The 16,545-nt window shown below is 36.4% G+C and overlaps 1 protein-coding gene across 4 annotated transcripts in view; it reads left to right on the top strand.

Annotated features, from left to right (window-relative positions):
• Positions 1 to 320: 320 nt before the first annotated feature.
• Positions 321 to 16,545, top strand: part of NUCB2 (nucleobindin 2) — a 41,461-nt gene continuing 25,236 nt past the window's right edge. For 2 of the 4 annotated variants that reach the window (XM_033121595.1, XM_033121596.1), the window contains exons 1-5: positions 321 to 461; positions 5,003 to 5,197; positions 12,224 to 12,334; positions 15,472 to 15,615; positions 16,199 to 16,306. In XM_033121595.1, the coding sequence (XP_032977486.1) occupies positions 15,472 to 15,615; positions 16,199 to 16,306 (252 nt within the window). In that variant the 5' untranslated portion in view covers positions 321 to 461; positions 5,003 to 5,197; positions 12,224 to 12,334. Of the gene's footprint in view, positions 462 to 5,002; positions 5,198 to 12,223; positions 12,335 to 15,471; positions 15,616 to 16,129; positions 16,307 to 16,545 lie in introns of those variants that run through there. The other 2 variants (XM_033121597.1, XM_033121598.1) reach the window with 2 other exon arrangements.

Here is a 16,545-nt window from a genome sequence, read left to right as displayed (position 1 = left end):
GCTGGCCAGCGGCCAACGGGGGAAGTGATATCTGGGCCCAGGTCGCGGAACAGCACCTCACCCGCCCAAATCCAGCTCCACAGGCTTCTCCAGGAAAGCTAAAGAAGGATGGGGCGCGGCTTCCTCGCCCGCGTCGCAGAGCGCCACGTCCCTCTTGGCTCAGGCTCCCCCTGCCTCCTCAGCGTTGGCTCTTGGTACCACCCGCCTCCCAGCCCGCCGGCGCAGTCTCGTCTCCGCCCCCACCAATCAGCGCCTTCCGAGATCCCAGTCGGACCAATCATTAGCTTCGGGGGGGGGCGGGGCTGTCGCCATAGCAGCGAGGAGGCGGGAGCGCGCTTTGAGTAGAGGTGCAGAGCAAAGCCGCCGGCAGCGGGCAGGAAAGACAAGTCTGTGAGCCGCAGACATTCAGCTGGCGGAGCCTCGCTCGCGGAGACGGACTAAATGAGGCCGGTGACCTCGAGGTGGGTGCGGATCAGTACGGCGGGAGGCTGAGGCAGGTCCTGAGAGAAGACTCAGGTCTTCGTCTGCCCTGCCCCGGCAGTGAGGATGGCGGGGGCCTCACAGTGGGCGGGCATGGGTGGGAGGAGGCTTCCAGCTCGAGCCTGAAGCGCGGGTGCCTTTCTCCGCTCCACTCGCTGCAGGGCACCCAAGCTTTCTTTGGGGTCAGTGAAAGTGGCAGGCTTTTGGCGGGGAGCAGGCGGGGGTGGGTGCAGGATCGAGAGCGGGGCGGGGTTCCAGCCTGGCTTTGGCAGGTCGATGCGCGAGGGAGGTGCCAACTGATGAGGAAGGTACACCCACCAATTCCGGGCAGATGCTTACCACCCCTCGCGCCGCCGAGCAAAGCTAGGCTGGTGAATCCTGCTCTTCTGCTTGTTCTGTTAGGCCGGCAACCCCTGACACTTAGAGGAAAAAGTTCGAATCAGTTATGGTATTGTTTTCCCTTAAGTGACAAATCATTGGTTGTGAGCTGAGCTCTTTCTGTTTCGGAGTATGCGAAAGATGGCACTTCCCTTTTACACCTGCCAAGTGGGATCTCAATTAGCAGATGGGGTTATTGTTGTGGCTGGTGCTATCCAGTAAACTCCTAAATCGGATAATGTACATTTTACACAATTAAGGCTATTAAATCCGTGGATGAATATGAACACCAATCGATATATTATCTTGTTTTAGAAAAGGTGGAGAGAGAGCAAATTTAAACGCAAATGTTTCTGATAGTCGATTTTGTCTGAAGGGTATTGTGGACTTTACCTATAAGAATTGAAAGAATTAATGAGACAGTTGCTTTAAGGAATTCTTTAAAAGTAATATATGACTAGTGGTATAATAGATTTAGATCAGAATACCTATGGCTTTTTGTTTTGTTTTTTTTTACAACAACCTATTTAAATTATTTGTTTTTTTAAAGGCCTTTCTTGGTGAATTCTATTAAATAATTAGAGTCAGGCAATATTCCAGATTCTAGCATGTATCTTGCCTCTCACTAATAGAAATTGTCCTAGAATTCGTCCTGATTTAAGCTGAGTGTGAGTTCTTGTTTTATAGAACTTGAACAAGTTCAACAAATGTTTCAACAAACATCCCTCAATTAATAGGGTCAAGAATTTAAACAAACAAACATGGACGTTTAGAATTAGAAATGAAATCTCAAATAATATCACTTGTTATTTGAGGGAAGACAGCAACTTTTATTTCTCATCTTGGTCTTTAGACTCTCTATGATCTGGTCCGACTTTCTAGCATGAGTGAAAAATTCATTTCTGTCTCTTTGTGTTTGCTCATGCTGTTCTTCAGCATCTACTATGTTTCCCCGAAAATAAGACCTAGTCGGACCATCAGCTCTAATGCGTCTTTTGGAGCAAAAATTAATATAAGACCCGGTCTTATATTATATAAGATCCAGTCTTATATTATATAAGACCCGGGATTATATTATATTATGTTATGTTATGTTATATTATGTTATGTTATATTATATTAGACCTGGTCTTATTTTACTGTAAGACTGGGTCTTATGTTAATTTTTGATCTAAAAGATGCATTAGAGCTGATGGTCCTGCTAGGTCTTCTTTTGAGGGAAACACGGTATCCTAATTTTATTCATCTTACAAGGGCCAGGTCCTATTATGTTTACATTTCTCTGATCTCCTGAGATACTTATTGTTCTTATTGTTCATATCACACATTTTGTATATACCCTTTCAGCATGGTTTTTCCCAGTTGGTTTGTGGTCTGTAAAGACCAGTTAATATAAAATGCACAATTAAGGCAATGAGGGTAACTTTCAAAACACTAGTTGTTGATTATGGGCCCTAATATAGACAGAGTATCAGTAAGATGATTAATAGCGGTATCCTTTTGTTTTGAGATATGTTGTGTACATCTCTATAGATGTACCAAACCAATTTTGTGTTATTTAGAATAATATTTATATTGCTTTCCACTTTCTAAGGACCATTTAGATGACCTAGGTGTGCAAAATACCTTTGTAAGTATCAGGTAGCTGGAAGAATCGTGTAGGATTTTAAAATGTATTGAAAATAATCCTTAAAGGGGATAATCTTTTAAGCATTGTGAGTAATTGAGTTGACTATATTTGGCATGATAGATGATTAACTTTTTCTAATCTTAGGGGGAATGGTTTTAGCTTTTGATTAACTTTTTCTAAATAATTGATGGTCTGGTAAGGGGAAATTTGTTATTTTTATGTTAAATACATGCAGTTGGATAATAGACTTTAAAAAACAGGCTCCTAACAATTTCAAATAATTTATTAGGAAAAGGAAAAAGCTCAATCAGTTTAATGATTTGCAATCTAAATTTTAAAAATGATATGGTGAAAAGTATACTTCATTAGAATTTGATGGCCAGATTTCAATTCTGGCTCTACCAAATGATCTTGGCCAAGTCAGTTAACTTTCCTGTGTTTTATAAACTTTTATAAAAGTAGAGTCTGAACCAAACCATCTCTGAGATCATTTCTGGTCCCAGAATTCTCTGATTGAGAAAGCAGTTGCATGCTTCTATTTTTGGCAGAGCTTTTTGATGTATTGTATGTGTAAATAATGAAGACATTGTAATTTAATAAATTTTTTTATTGAGTGATACAGATAAACAACAGTATCTGCTTTTCATAAACCTATTATCAAGGATACTGTAGCTGATTGTTCAGGGGGAAAAAAGACCATGTGATGGTGTCCTTGACTCATGTACTTTTCTATGGATATGAGCATCAGAGACACTAGCCTTGATACTAATGTCCTGGTAGAGGGAAGGGTTGAACTCCAGCTCAGCTGGTCATACAACTATATTGTTTTGAACCCCACTTTCTCACTGACTCTAATTTTCAAAGGGAAAAAATGGAATTGAACATTAGGTTGCCAGTTGTCCTTGTCACAGCTGCCACCGAGAAACTCAGTAGCTATTTCTTTTCCTCCACCCCACTCCTTTTCATTATTAGAATTATGACCCTGACAGTAAGAAGAAACAACCCAGATTTTCTGGCTCAGGGCAGTGCTTTGGAGGAAGAAACCTGGGCCCCTTGCTAAAGGTCTGTTTTAATGCCTAGGAGGAAGAAATCATGTTCCTCTTTTGTTGGATATACTACTCATATTCTTTTCATTGGCTGCACCAGGATGTTGATTGTGGCAATACTTAGAGGAGAGCTCTAAAGTGGCCCTTCAAAAAATGACATTTAAAGGTTATGTGTCAAGCTGGTGTATTGCTTTTTAAGTTCAACAACTTGGGGTGTTTACAGAGCAGATTTTTATTATTTTAATATATAGCTATTTCATTTTCAAGACAGGAGTAGCATTAATATTTATCTAGCATTTATTATTGCCATGCACTGTGCTACTCACATTGTATTCATTCTTAGTTTCAACCAATCAAAAATTTGTGAAGAAGTATTAATTCAATTTCATAGATGGTAAAATTGAGACTCAGAGAGGCAAGTAGCTTTCTAGTAAACGGAAGTGGTTAGGATTCATCTGTTTGTTTATTTTTGCCCAGGCTGTGTTAATAAAGGTCAGATGCCTTTCCCATATATAACATGCATATGATCACTCTCCTGCTTATATGATTTTATAATAAATATACCATAAAACGAAAAATATATATGTTCTTAGAATTTGAAGATATGTTGTTTGCTTATTTTCTTACGGATTGCATAGAAATAATTGATTCTGTTCACCTGTGAGTTTGTACATGAGCTCACTGCCTTGTATTTTACAAGTAGGTAGTGGGATTTCAAAAAAAGAATTTGAGACGTTTTGCTTTATTACTGATTTCTGTGACTGAGACTAGGGACAAGGTTAATTTTTAAAAGTGGTGGTTAAGGGTAAAGAAAGATTCCAATTGAGGAGTTAATGAGAAACTTAACACTATTTCTTGAAGTCTTATTGCTGAGCAAAGTAAGCTTTTAGTTGGAATTCTTATTTATTTAAAAGGGGAGCAATACGGTAAAACCTGGGCACACCAAATCAATATCTTGCTTATTCTGGTCTTTGATTCTCTTTATTTAATATATCTTTCTCCCCTCACCATTGGAATATATAATTTAGTCTTCTTCCACATCATAAAAACTTGATACTTTTTTCACAGAATGTGACAAATGCATACACTATCATGTGCCATTACCACTGTAGTAAGGCTAAATTTATGTTTGTGTATATATATACACACACACACACACACACACACACACATATATATATATATTTTTTTTAATTTTGTATTGGGTAACAGTGTGTTTCTCCAGGGCCCATCAGCTCCAAGACATTGTCCTTCAATCTAATTGTGGAGGGCACAACTCAGCTCCAAGTCCTGTCGCCCTTTTAAGTCTAGTTGCAGAGGGCACAGCCCACCATCCCATGCAGGAATTGAACCCGCAACCTTGTTGTTAAGAGCATGAGCTCTAACCAACTGAGCCATCTGGCTGCCCCCAATTTATGTTTATGTTTAATGTGTTTTATTTCTTTCTTTTTTTTTTTTTTACATTTAGAACCTGTTAAGAGGCACTGAAAAAGCATTGAGCTTGGAGCCAAGACCCTGTTAAGTAAGAGTCAATGAAAAAGCATTGAGCTCGGAGCCAAGACCCACCTCTTCACTAATTTGATATTGTGCAAGTCATCTTATCTCTCTGGATCTCAGTTGCCTCATCTATAAAAAGGAGATAAAATTTTTCACCTATCTGAAGGTAAGTGATCAGTTAAGAAAGCAAAAAAAAAAAAAAGAAAGAAAGAAATACAGACTTAATGATGGCTTAAACACACAATATTTATTTTTTCATGTGAAATAATTCTTGAAGTAAGTGGTCTAGGTTAGGTATATAGTAGCTTTATAAAGTCGTCAAGAACCTAAGCTTTTTCCTGTTCTCTGATCTGCTATCCCTAAGATGTGGCCGATCCTCATAGTTCAAGATAGCTGACAGAGCTCTAACCATCACAGGCAAATTTCAGGCAGCAAGGCAAAAACAAAGAAGGATGTATCGTCTCCTTTTAGGGAGATATCATGAACCACAGCTCAGGCTATACCAGGGAAGCAGGAAAACGTAGCTGGATGCATGGCTACCCTGAATAAAACTGAGCTTTTGTTACTGAGGAGGAAGTCAAAATTTGGATATTGGCAGGCAAATAGAAGTCCCTGCCACTGTATGGATCTTTTTCTCTTTCATCTCTGAGAATTGTGTGCTCTGATAACCACTTAATAGAAGCTTCAGACTTTGCCATGGCGGAGCTTTAAGTCTGACCTTGTCTATGGGAGGAAACAACTTTTATCTAATACATTTTTTTTTTGGTGTCTTTTTTACCTTTTATCCCAGAATTCATTATAGAAGCCTTTATGTCTTGATTGGGTATTTATTGTGGTTTTTTTTTAATTACCCATAAATGCTATAGATGTTTGTTGTGCAATTTATGGATGTATTAAAAAAGCTAACAGTTTTTGAGCCACTTGCTTTATACAAGGCACTAAAAAGACAGGTAAGTTATCCCAAGGGTATCACATAAGTAAATCATAAGAAGTAAATTTATGTTTAAAAGTGTAATCCATCTCAGGATACAGTTAAGTTCAATATGGTTATATGAGGTATACTTTTGCCTTTCTTGTTAGTTACAAGTTGTTGTGGTTTTTTTTAACCACTTAACTGTTACCTGTCTTGAAATTTCCTCTTAATTAACTACTAGCTCTGGCTTAACTTACTTAAGTATACCAATATTTTATTTCATTCCAGACTTTTCTTTGTAATATTATGTGAATACCCTATACTTGTCATGTGAAATGGTTCATTTGCCACTACATCTGTGAAGAAAGTGATCTGAGATAAAGTTTCAAGAAAAGGAAATGGAAATTCAGGGAGTGAAATTGGAGTGGGGGAGGGATCTGGAGATTCAGTCAATCTTTTAGCGCTATTAGAAGGAAGATATGGAGCTATTGAAGATTTTATTTCTACAAAGTATATTTGTATTTTTGCAAGGTTTTGAATTTTTACTTGTATCACTTAGGGACAAGGTACAGTAATTCTTTTGCTTCCAGTGCTTCGATTTCCTTTTTCTTTTTTTCAATCTAGAACCATTGACCCCTAATAAACAAAATAATTAGGAGACTTATGAGTATAAAAACAGCCTAGTTTATTTTTAAGAGACATTTAGCATTGCAAGGCACCTGACTGAAAATGTCTGTTTGCTGAATACCATTGAAATGCCTTTAAAGATCTTTTAATTAACAGAAAAAGGATCATACTGTGCATTGTTTTGTAAGCAGCTTTTTAAAAAAATTGCAACTGTTCGATTAATAGGCTGCCTTCCACACTAGATTGAAAGTCCTATGAGGGTAGGGATTATGTCCATTTGACATCATCTTGGTGTTTAAAGAGATTTTTACGTCATCACTTTTTTACCTAATATGCTAGCATATTTTCCATTTATTTTATGGTAACAGTTAACATTTACTGAGGCCTTATTAAGAAGTAGAGTAAATGTTGCACTTAACTTTAGACTTAAGTAAGTTAATTGTCCTAATTATTTCTAGAACAAACACTAAAAGATTAGAAACTAGTAGAGGGGAAAAAGTATTTTAAAAATTCTCCATCAATCAAAAACAAGACAAAAAAAGGCAGAAAAGGAGAGGAAGTAAATATTAAAGAGGCAGGATAATAGAAAGCCTAAAAGAAGATGGTACATTTAAAACTCAAGATATGGTATTTCATTGACTCTAAGACTTCACTGACATTGAGACATCATTACATACTGTATATAAAAGCTACTGCCAATCAAACTATGACACTATGCTTTATCATTTACAATTTCATTTTATGTTTAATGAAAGTGCTTTTTTGGATTCATTTAGACATACAGATTTTTCTCACATCACTTCTGTGCATGTATAAAGGAATTATAAATTAAATAAATTCATTAAGGTGTTTCTAAGACTATCACATTCATAGTCTCATTCTTTTTAAACACGTTCTTGATTCAGACTTGTCAATGTGTTTTCCTCAAAGAAAATTTTTCTCTACCATGGAGAGTGAGGGTGATTTTCTTCTGGAAATTTCTTGAAGCCCATTTGCCTGAAATTTTCTTCCAAGCCTCTGACACTCATTTTGCAAGCTTTGATGCTAGTGCTTTTCAAAAGATGACAATGGACAATTTTAAGATCATCTTCTTTTCTCAACCTCTCCTTCAATGGTGTGTTGACTGAAACACTGAGGTTTTCCAGTTGTCTAGAGAAGGCATCAGGAATAACATAAAGTTGTTACTTTTTAGGCAACTGATTCTTTAAATATTCAGATACATGGCCTCAGAAGACATCAAGAACTTGGCAGGTTAGGAAGGGCTCTTGGACATTCAGAGTTAGCCAGCCTTCCTTTAGCTCAGCCATCATCTGTTTCCTGCCACCCCTCTCCTTTTTATACATACAGTAACAATTTTGGGAAATTATTTTGTAGTTTAAAATTTAATGTCAGTAACTTTTGGCCATAGGCATTTATAATAGTGTTATAGTGATGTGCTATTTCCTACCTTATTCTCAGGATATCAATCTCGAGCATCTTTAGCATTCACATATCATTTTGAGTTATGTACAAAAAAACCTCAGGATTTTCTCATCATTTCCTATCGATTAAACTCAGCTTTGTTTTTTCCTCAAATTACGAGGAAGTTACGCAACTTCTGTTCAGTGTTAATAGGAAGTTTCTGACAAATTGACATTTGCCTTAACGATGCATGAATCCATCAAATTAGCCTTATATTTCATGTACTTTTTTTATTAATTGGAGGCATTGTCAGTTTCTACTGCCTTCATCTGCAGGGTTTGGCTGCCCATGGGTATCTTGTATCTCAGTAACAGAATGTAACACAGCTTTGTCTGCTTGTGGATCTCTTCCTGTCTAAAAGCAGGTAAAGCACTTACGTAGTTGTTCCTAACCAAGAAAATGTAAAGTTGCTGTTACTCCTTTAATATAAAATATTTGCTTCACACATGTCAGGTGCTAGATTTTTATGTTTACAAAATAACTTTTCATCTCAATGCCAAATCATAAGTTAATCCTTTGAAGACATTTTAAAACGGTGATTAAACTAAATTTGTGAAGTACCAACAATGCAAAAACTCAACCTGAAGTTATGCCAGTAGAATAGCAGTGATACATTTCGTGCTGTGTAGGCAGTAAAGATTTTGTTTCTATTGCCAGTTGTTCAACCACAACTTTAATATTCCACAAACTGAAAAACACTCTGATTTCTGAGATGTTAAACTGAGGAATTGTGCATCTTGGAACTAAATACATTATCAGTAATTTGATCAAATATGAACAGAGAAAATATGCCAGTTAGAAGACAGAGATTGTTAGGCTGGATAAAAAAGGTGTGTGTGTTTGTGTATCCACACACTAATCAAAAGAAAAACTGGTTTAGCGATAGTACTATCAAAATAGGCCTTAAGGCAAATTGGGGCTTAAAGGTCACTCAAATGTGATAAAAGATTAAATCCACCAGGAAGCCAGAAAATCTTAAATTTATATACACTTAATACTATAGGCTCAAAATGTTTAAACAAAAATTGACAGCATTTTAAGGAAAAACAGATAAATCAAAAATCATACTGCAAGATTTTAACCTTTCTAGTAATGATAGTACAAGCAGACAAAAATCATTAAGAAAATAAAAATTGGATAATTATGAAAAGTTACAGAGCATAGCTAGTTCTATACTTCTATAGGTTAATGATGGTTTGTAAATTGTATGTTTTTTTTTTAATGTTCACATTTTATTTTATAAGGTCAGAATTTTTGCCTTATTTTTCATTACTTCTAAAAAAATTGAAAAATGATTCACATATAAAATTTACCCCTTTAAAGAGTACAATTTAGGGGTTCCTAGTATATTCACAAGATTGTACACCTGTCGCTACTATCTAATTTTAGAAGATTTTCATTACCCCCAAAAGGAACACCATAACCATTAGGAGTTATTTCTCATTCATTCCCCCTTTCCCTCACCAACAGTCCTAAGCAACCATTAATCCACTTTCTTTCTCCATGGCTTTGCTTATTCTGGACATTTGATATAAACAGAATCATATAATATGTGTTCCTTTACATCTGGTTGTATTTATTTTTAATCAGTTCTGTTGTGTTGGATTTTAAAACAAACAAGTGTCTCCTGGAACCTCCAGTCTTTTTTCCTGTAAAGTGAAACTGGTTTTGTCAAAAAGTGAACCTGGTTTGGTTTTGAAATGGCAGTCACAGTTCATTACCTCCTTTCTGCAGAGGTTAAAAACAAATCTAAAAAAAAACACGAAAAAACAAAAAAAAAACAAATCTAGCTTGAATGAAATGCAAGTCTGATAATCTCTAAACCTAAAATCAAAGAGGAACTTTTTCCTTTCACAGAATCAAGATCTAAGTTGGATTAGAGGTCACAGCATCTCACACCCTGGATCCAAAGTGTGAAATGTTCCTGGCTTTACCTTTTTTTACCTTTTATTTTGTATCCAGATAGGAACTTTCTTTGGTAGTTGATTTTTTGTATTCTTTGTATCCCAGCACCCAGATCTTCTACTTGCTTTACCAATGTAATTGTAAGATGGCTGAACAAGCAATATTTAGTTTAAAGACATTTAGAACTCGTGTAACTTAATTTCATACCATTGGTGTGAATACAACAGATTTTATTTGTGTTTCCGATCATGTAACAGAAAAGACATATACTTTATTCAGAAGAATAAACTGGTAATAGAATTTAAGAGCTTAAAGATTACTGAAGTCTAGTTGAATTCCCTTTAAAAAAAATTTCATTATTTTAAGAAATGAGAAAACAAGAAGGGGAAGTTAATTGACCTGTGATCACACAGCACGTGAGTGGTGCAGCTGGACTTCGAGTACCTAAATTGCATTTTGCCTTACTCTTCTTGAAGCAGGGCCTGGTTGGTACCTCTATTGTAAAAGCCTCTCCACGTCCCTGGTCTCACCTGTCCTTGACCTACCCATAGCTTAACTATTAGATCATCCCCCTGTGGCTTAAGCTCGGAATGTCCCCTGTCCCACCCAGTTCCCTGTTTTAGAAAATTACCCTGAAACTCTGATTAATATCCTTAGGCTTATTGATCACAATCTCAGTGGTCTACCAGGCTAATCTCAGCTAATCTCATCCCTGTTCCTGGGTTGCTGACTCCACCATAGAATCACGTGGCCACAGGGAAGGCTCCATGCCGATCCCTGGAACCGTCACGTAGCATCTGGAGGAACGCCCATATTTTCCCTTAAAAACCCCAAGCCGGTCTGAGAATGTTAAAGCGGTTTTGGGGGGTGTTAACCTACTGCCTTCTCAACCACCTGTGCTTTGATAATAAACGATTATTCTAGGACCCAACTCCTGTGTCGATCTATTGGCTGAGCGTCGCAGGCAGCACAAGCCCCAGACTCATTTGGCTTCTGGTTTCATTCTTAGGTATATCACCCGTTTTTCTTTTCCTTGAGGATTTAAATTTGCTGTTCAGATAAGCATTCTCTTATTCTGTCATTGTATACAGGAGTTTCATGATTAAAAGAGCAAAGGGAGGCAGTATGTTTTCAATCAGAATCACCTATAAGGCTTCTCCCCAACCCCTCTCAAAGATTTTCAGATTTAGAAGGTCTGGAGTAAGCCTTGAGAATGTGCATTTCTTGCATTCCCAGGTGAAGCTGCTGCTGGCCCAAGGACCACACTTTGAGAATCACTGCTTAAAAGCAGATGGATGCTTTGGAGTCCATCATTCTCAGGTCCCAACTCTGGCTTTACAATTTACTCCTTTGTGGTCCAGATCAAGTTTTTAAGTCTTGGTTTCCTGTACTTTAAATTGGGGATAATAATATATATTTCACAGAATTAAGAGTTAAATTGGTTAATGTTTTTTTATTTTAATTTTTATTGGGGAACAGTGTGTTTTTCCAGGAGCCATCAGCTCCAAGTCAAGTCGTTGTTTTCAATCTAGGTGTGGAGGGCGCAGCTCACTGGCCCATGTGGAAATTGAACCGGCGACCTTGGTGTTATGAGCACTGCGCTCTGACCAACTGAGCCAACTGGCCGCCCCTAAATTGGTTAATATTTTAAAAAGGTTTAACACGCTGCTTTGTACATAGTAAACACTCAATAGATGGTTTCTATTGCTATTCATAGTAAGTTAATGACCCATAAATTCAGTCAGTGTTTTAGAGTAGATGTCCAGAGACTTTTTGTCATATTGGCACTTTGAGATGCTTTCTGGACACACACACACACACATATTCATATGTACCAACATATTCCTCTCTTGACTTGCCTTCTTATTTATGGTAGACTTAGCTGAAGAGTGAGAGAATGAAATGACAAATTAATAAAGCAATTCCACTTCCAAGGCTGGATTTAACCAGAATTTACTTTTATTAATCTCAGGCTTCTATTGTGTATTGAAGTAAAGATAGACCCTATTAAAAAGTGTATTTTAAAATATGACATAGCTGCCAATTGCTGAGACAGAACTGTTCATTAATTGCATAACAATAAATTAATATATGTGTGTTGTATGGTGGGAGGAGGGGAGCCTAAGGGACACTGGAGATAATGAGGGTGGAGGGGGGAGTCTACGTGAAAGATTCTTTTTTTTTTTTTTATGTTTCTATGCTTTATTGAGTTCCAAATAAAAATTTAGGGATGATAATTTTAGGCATTTCTACCAAATTGTTTTGTTTGTTTGTTTGTTGTTTTAGGAGTACAGCATTAGGAATAGAGACAGTGGAAAGATTCTTTTAAGCTCTGGGTGGCCCCCATCAAGGGATAGTCACAGTTCCTGATGAGGTCTGAAAAGTGAAGTTACAGAGGTACGTCACTGAGCTGACTCTCTGCGTGTGTATCATAGACTATTCAAACATGTTAACAATTGTTTTCTAACTATATGTGTACAATGTTAGGAATCATGGAGATGAAATTAAGTTCCAGAAGTGTGTGTAGAAGACGTCAAACTTGATTGGAGCAGTTAAGTTATATAATTTGGGTTTTTCAGCCATGACTACACTTAAAACTATTATCCTTTTTAATGGTCATTTGGCCAGTCTGTTTGCAATGACACATGGGACTTGCAATGTTTTAAAAAAAAAAAAAAGTTTCAATTCAGAGGTTTTTAGAAAACAACTAACTCAATGATACTTTTAAATTATTTTTTAAAAAAAGGTTAATGTGAAAAGATGCTCAGCTTCATTAACTAATGACATGCAAATCAAAATCACAGTGACATACGACTTTACACCCAGTAGGTTGGCTATCATAGATAATAACATTGAGAATGTGGAGAAATTGGAACCCTCACATATTGCTGGTGGGAATGTAAAATGACACAGCCACTGTGGAAAACAGTGTGGCAGTTCCTAGAAAATTAAACATGGACTTACCAAATTCACCCAGCAATTCTACTCCTAGGTATGTAACCAAAAGAATTGGAAACATGTTAACACAGTAAGTTGAACCCAAATGTTCATAGTAGCATTATTCATATGAGCCAAAAAAGTAGAAACAACTCAAAATGTCCGTCAGTTGATGAATTGATAAATGTGGTATATCTGTACAATGGAATGTTTATTCAGCTGTAAGTAAGAATGAGATACTGATTCATGTAGCAACTGTGGTTGAACCTTGAAAACAATGCTAAGTGAAAGCCAGATACAAAAGGTCACATATTGTCACATATAAATGCTTCCATTTATATGACATGTGCAGAACAGGCGAAAGTATAGATGCTGAAAGTAAGTTAATGGTTACAAGGGGTGGGGAGAATGGGGGAGTGCAGAGTGACTGCTAATGGATATGGGGTTACTTTTTAGAGTGATGAAAATGTTCTAAAATTAAATAGTGGTAATAATTGTATAACCTTGTGAATATACTTAAAAACACTGAATTGTGCAATTTAAAAGGGTAAATTTTATGGCATGTGAGTTATATCTCAGAAAAACAAAAAAACAAAATATATACCTGCAATGGGCATGAAACAGGAATGAGAAATACATTTCTGTTATAAAAAAATAATTGTGGGAAGAGGAGATGATTCATGGTGGGAAGACATCCTGTGGAGAAACAAACCATCTTTCTTTAGGGATTCTTAATGCATAATAGTCAATCACAAATTCTGCAAGTCTTGTAAAAATGAAAACCTATTTAGCTTCAGTGAGTCAACATCTACACATTTCATCATGAAAAACATTTACTAGATAACAATTGAGATACTAGTGACCTAGAGAAGAGTGAATCTTGGACTTGAGCATACATAAGTAAGACTTACCTGGAAAGTTTATTAAAACAGATCCCTGGGCCCCACCCCAGACATTCTGATTCAAGAGATCGTGGGTGCGGCCTCAGAATTTGCATTTTGGACAAGCTCTCAGGTATTTTGATCCTTCAGGTTTGAGAACTAAACTTTGAGGAGCATCTTTAGAGAATAGATAAATCCTATGCCGTAAATGGGTGAATTTTATGTGAATTATATCTCAAGAAAGATGTTAAAAACTTGACGTAGTATTTCTATAGCATTAAAATGTAAGTTCTGATGATTTTGTTAATGCAAGAAAATGCTCTGTGAGTAAATTATTTTAATTAAAAGTTTCTTAGTGCCGGCCCGGTGGCTCAGGCGGTTGGAGCTTCGTGCTCCTAACGCCTAAGGCTGCCGTTTCGATTCCCACATGGGCCAGTGGGCTCTCAACCACAAGGTTGCCAGTTCAACTCCTCGAGTCCCGCAAGGGATGGTGGGCTGTGCCCCCTGCAACTAGCAACGGCAACTGGACCTGGAGTTGAGCTGCGCCCTCCACAACTAAGGCTGAAAGGACAACAACTTGAAGCTGAACGGCACCCTCCACAACTAAGATTGAAAGGACAACAACCTGACTTGGAAAAAAAAAGTCCTGGAAGTACACACTGTTCCCCAATAAAGTCCTGTTCCCCTGCCCCAATAAAATCTTAAAAAAAAAAAAAAAAAAAAAAAAGGTTTCTTCATCTGTAAAATGAGTTACTATCTTATATACAACCTAGGGTTGTGGTGTAAATAAGGCAATGTACTCTCCCAAATTGTGTTCTGTGGATTAAAAAAAATTTAAAAATCCATGGCCAGCTAAGTTTGGGAGACTCTGAGTTAAATAATGCATGTCTCAGATTGATGGTCAGAGAATTATTCTTGACTTGAACTCTAACATGAGTCTATGTGTATAAAGTCAATTAGATATGAGGTTTGTATTCATTTTAACTCTTGCAGTAGATTCTCTGGAGTTACTAAGGTCCTTATGGAGTGGAAACTGAATAACCAAAATTTGAATCATATTGTGGGACCAGCAATAGTTACTCCTCGTTTGTTTCAAGCCTGTTATATCCTGCTTGATATTTTGTTAGCCTATTTGAAAAATTATTGACCAAAAAGAATTTTAGCAAATGACTGTTGGCTATGATTAAAATAATGTCTAAAAGGTTAAGAGAATATTTGTAGCTTAGTTATTTGTCTCTTTTAATCAACTTATGTTCATAGAGCACCTTATTTTCAAAGTTAGGTTGAAGCTAATTAAATATCCTATCCAGAAATAGTTTTCGCTCTCTAATATTTTAATGGAAAAAAATATGTAGTTTTCCCTTAGTTCTCCCTTTCTTAAACTTGGGCTATTTATTTTTTAAAATTTTGAGTCCCTCATTACCATCTTTATTTGAAGCTTTTATAATGAACTGAATGTTTTCTTATAATACGTACATAAACTTTAAAATTTTGTTTGTCTTTTAAATTTTAGCTGAAAAGCATTTCTCCCCTGATTTTCTTTAGTGACCTATTTCAAATGGTTTTTTGTTATATTTTTAAGCCCTTTCCTAGAATTCTTTTGTTATATTAAACTTCCTGAAATTGAATATATTATTAATGTGGCTTGGGGATGCACGTATATATAGTTTGAAAATTTCTTTTCAAGACCTTACTATAATTATACCTTTATTTCAGATGAGGTGGAGGACCATCCTACTACAATATTGTTTTCTCTTGGTTACATGTCTACTTACTGCTCTTGAAGCTGTACCTATAGATATAGACAAGACAAAAGTAAAAAATACTCAACCTGTGGACAGTGCAAAGATAGAACCACCAGTAAGTGAAATGATAATGATAACCTTGTGGGAAGAATTGTAACTAAATTATTGCTAATGTTTATTAGCTATAAAACTGGACATTTAGAAGCTATTTGTGATATAGCAGTGAAAAAAAATTGGATAAGCATATATTGTTTAACATTAGACAACGTTTACTTAATGCAATTAGTGTATTAGTGCATAGAAGAATTAATCGTAATACATATCCAGTTTAGAGCTAACCAGCCAAGAAAACATTGTATTATATTCAAAGGAGAGACAGATAGCAATGAGGAGAGACAGGTAACAATGGAGTAAAACCGACTAATATTAATAAAGTCTTCATTGTCTAAGCCATATAGAAACTCTACCTTTATGTTACAGTAAAACGTGATTTTGGTTTGATCACTGAAACATGATTTCTGAAACTATTCATTTGAACTTTTTAACTTTGTCCAAACTATCAAACTAGATATGTCTCAATGCCATTTTGTTAGACATTTCTTTTCTTTTTTTTTTCTTTCTTTCATTAGAATTGAGATCTTTAGATGCAGGGAAGAAAAAACTTTCAGAAGCATTATTGTTTGTTTCTTAATTTGAAGGACACTGGACTTTATTATGATGAATATCTCAAGCAAGTGATTGATGTGCTGGAAACAGATAATCATTTCAGAGAAAAGCTCCAGAAAGCAGACATAGAAGAGATAAAGGTAAATGTAATTAAATAATTATTTAACAAACATTTGAGCATGCCAGACACTGAGCTAAGTACTGGGGATACAAAAATGACATTCAGGGTGGCCAGTTAGCTCAGTTGGTTAGAGCGTGGTGCTAATAACACCAAGGTTGCCAGTTCGATCCCGACAGGGGCCACTGTGAGCTGTGCCCTCCTTAAAAAAAAAAAAAAAAAAAAATTGAGAGTTACCTCCAGCCCTTAAAGAACATTCAA

The sequence above is a fragment of the Rhinolophus ferrumequinum genome, chromosome 11 (genome assembly GCF_004115265.2).
Source record: "Rhinolophus ferrumequinum isolate MPI-CBG mRhiFer1 chromosome 11, mRhiFer1_v1.p, whole genome shotgun sequence".
In the NCBI taxonomy this organism is placed as follows: domain Eukaryota; kingdom Metazoa; phylum Chordata; class Mammalia; order Chiroptera; family Rhinolophidae; genus Rhinolophus; species Rhinolophus ferrumequinum.
This window is presented reverse-complemented; position numbering and strand designations above follow the sequence as displayed.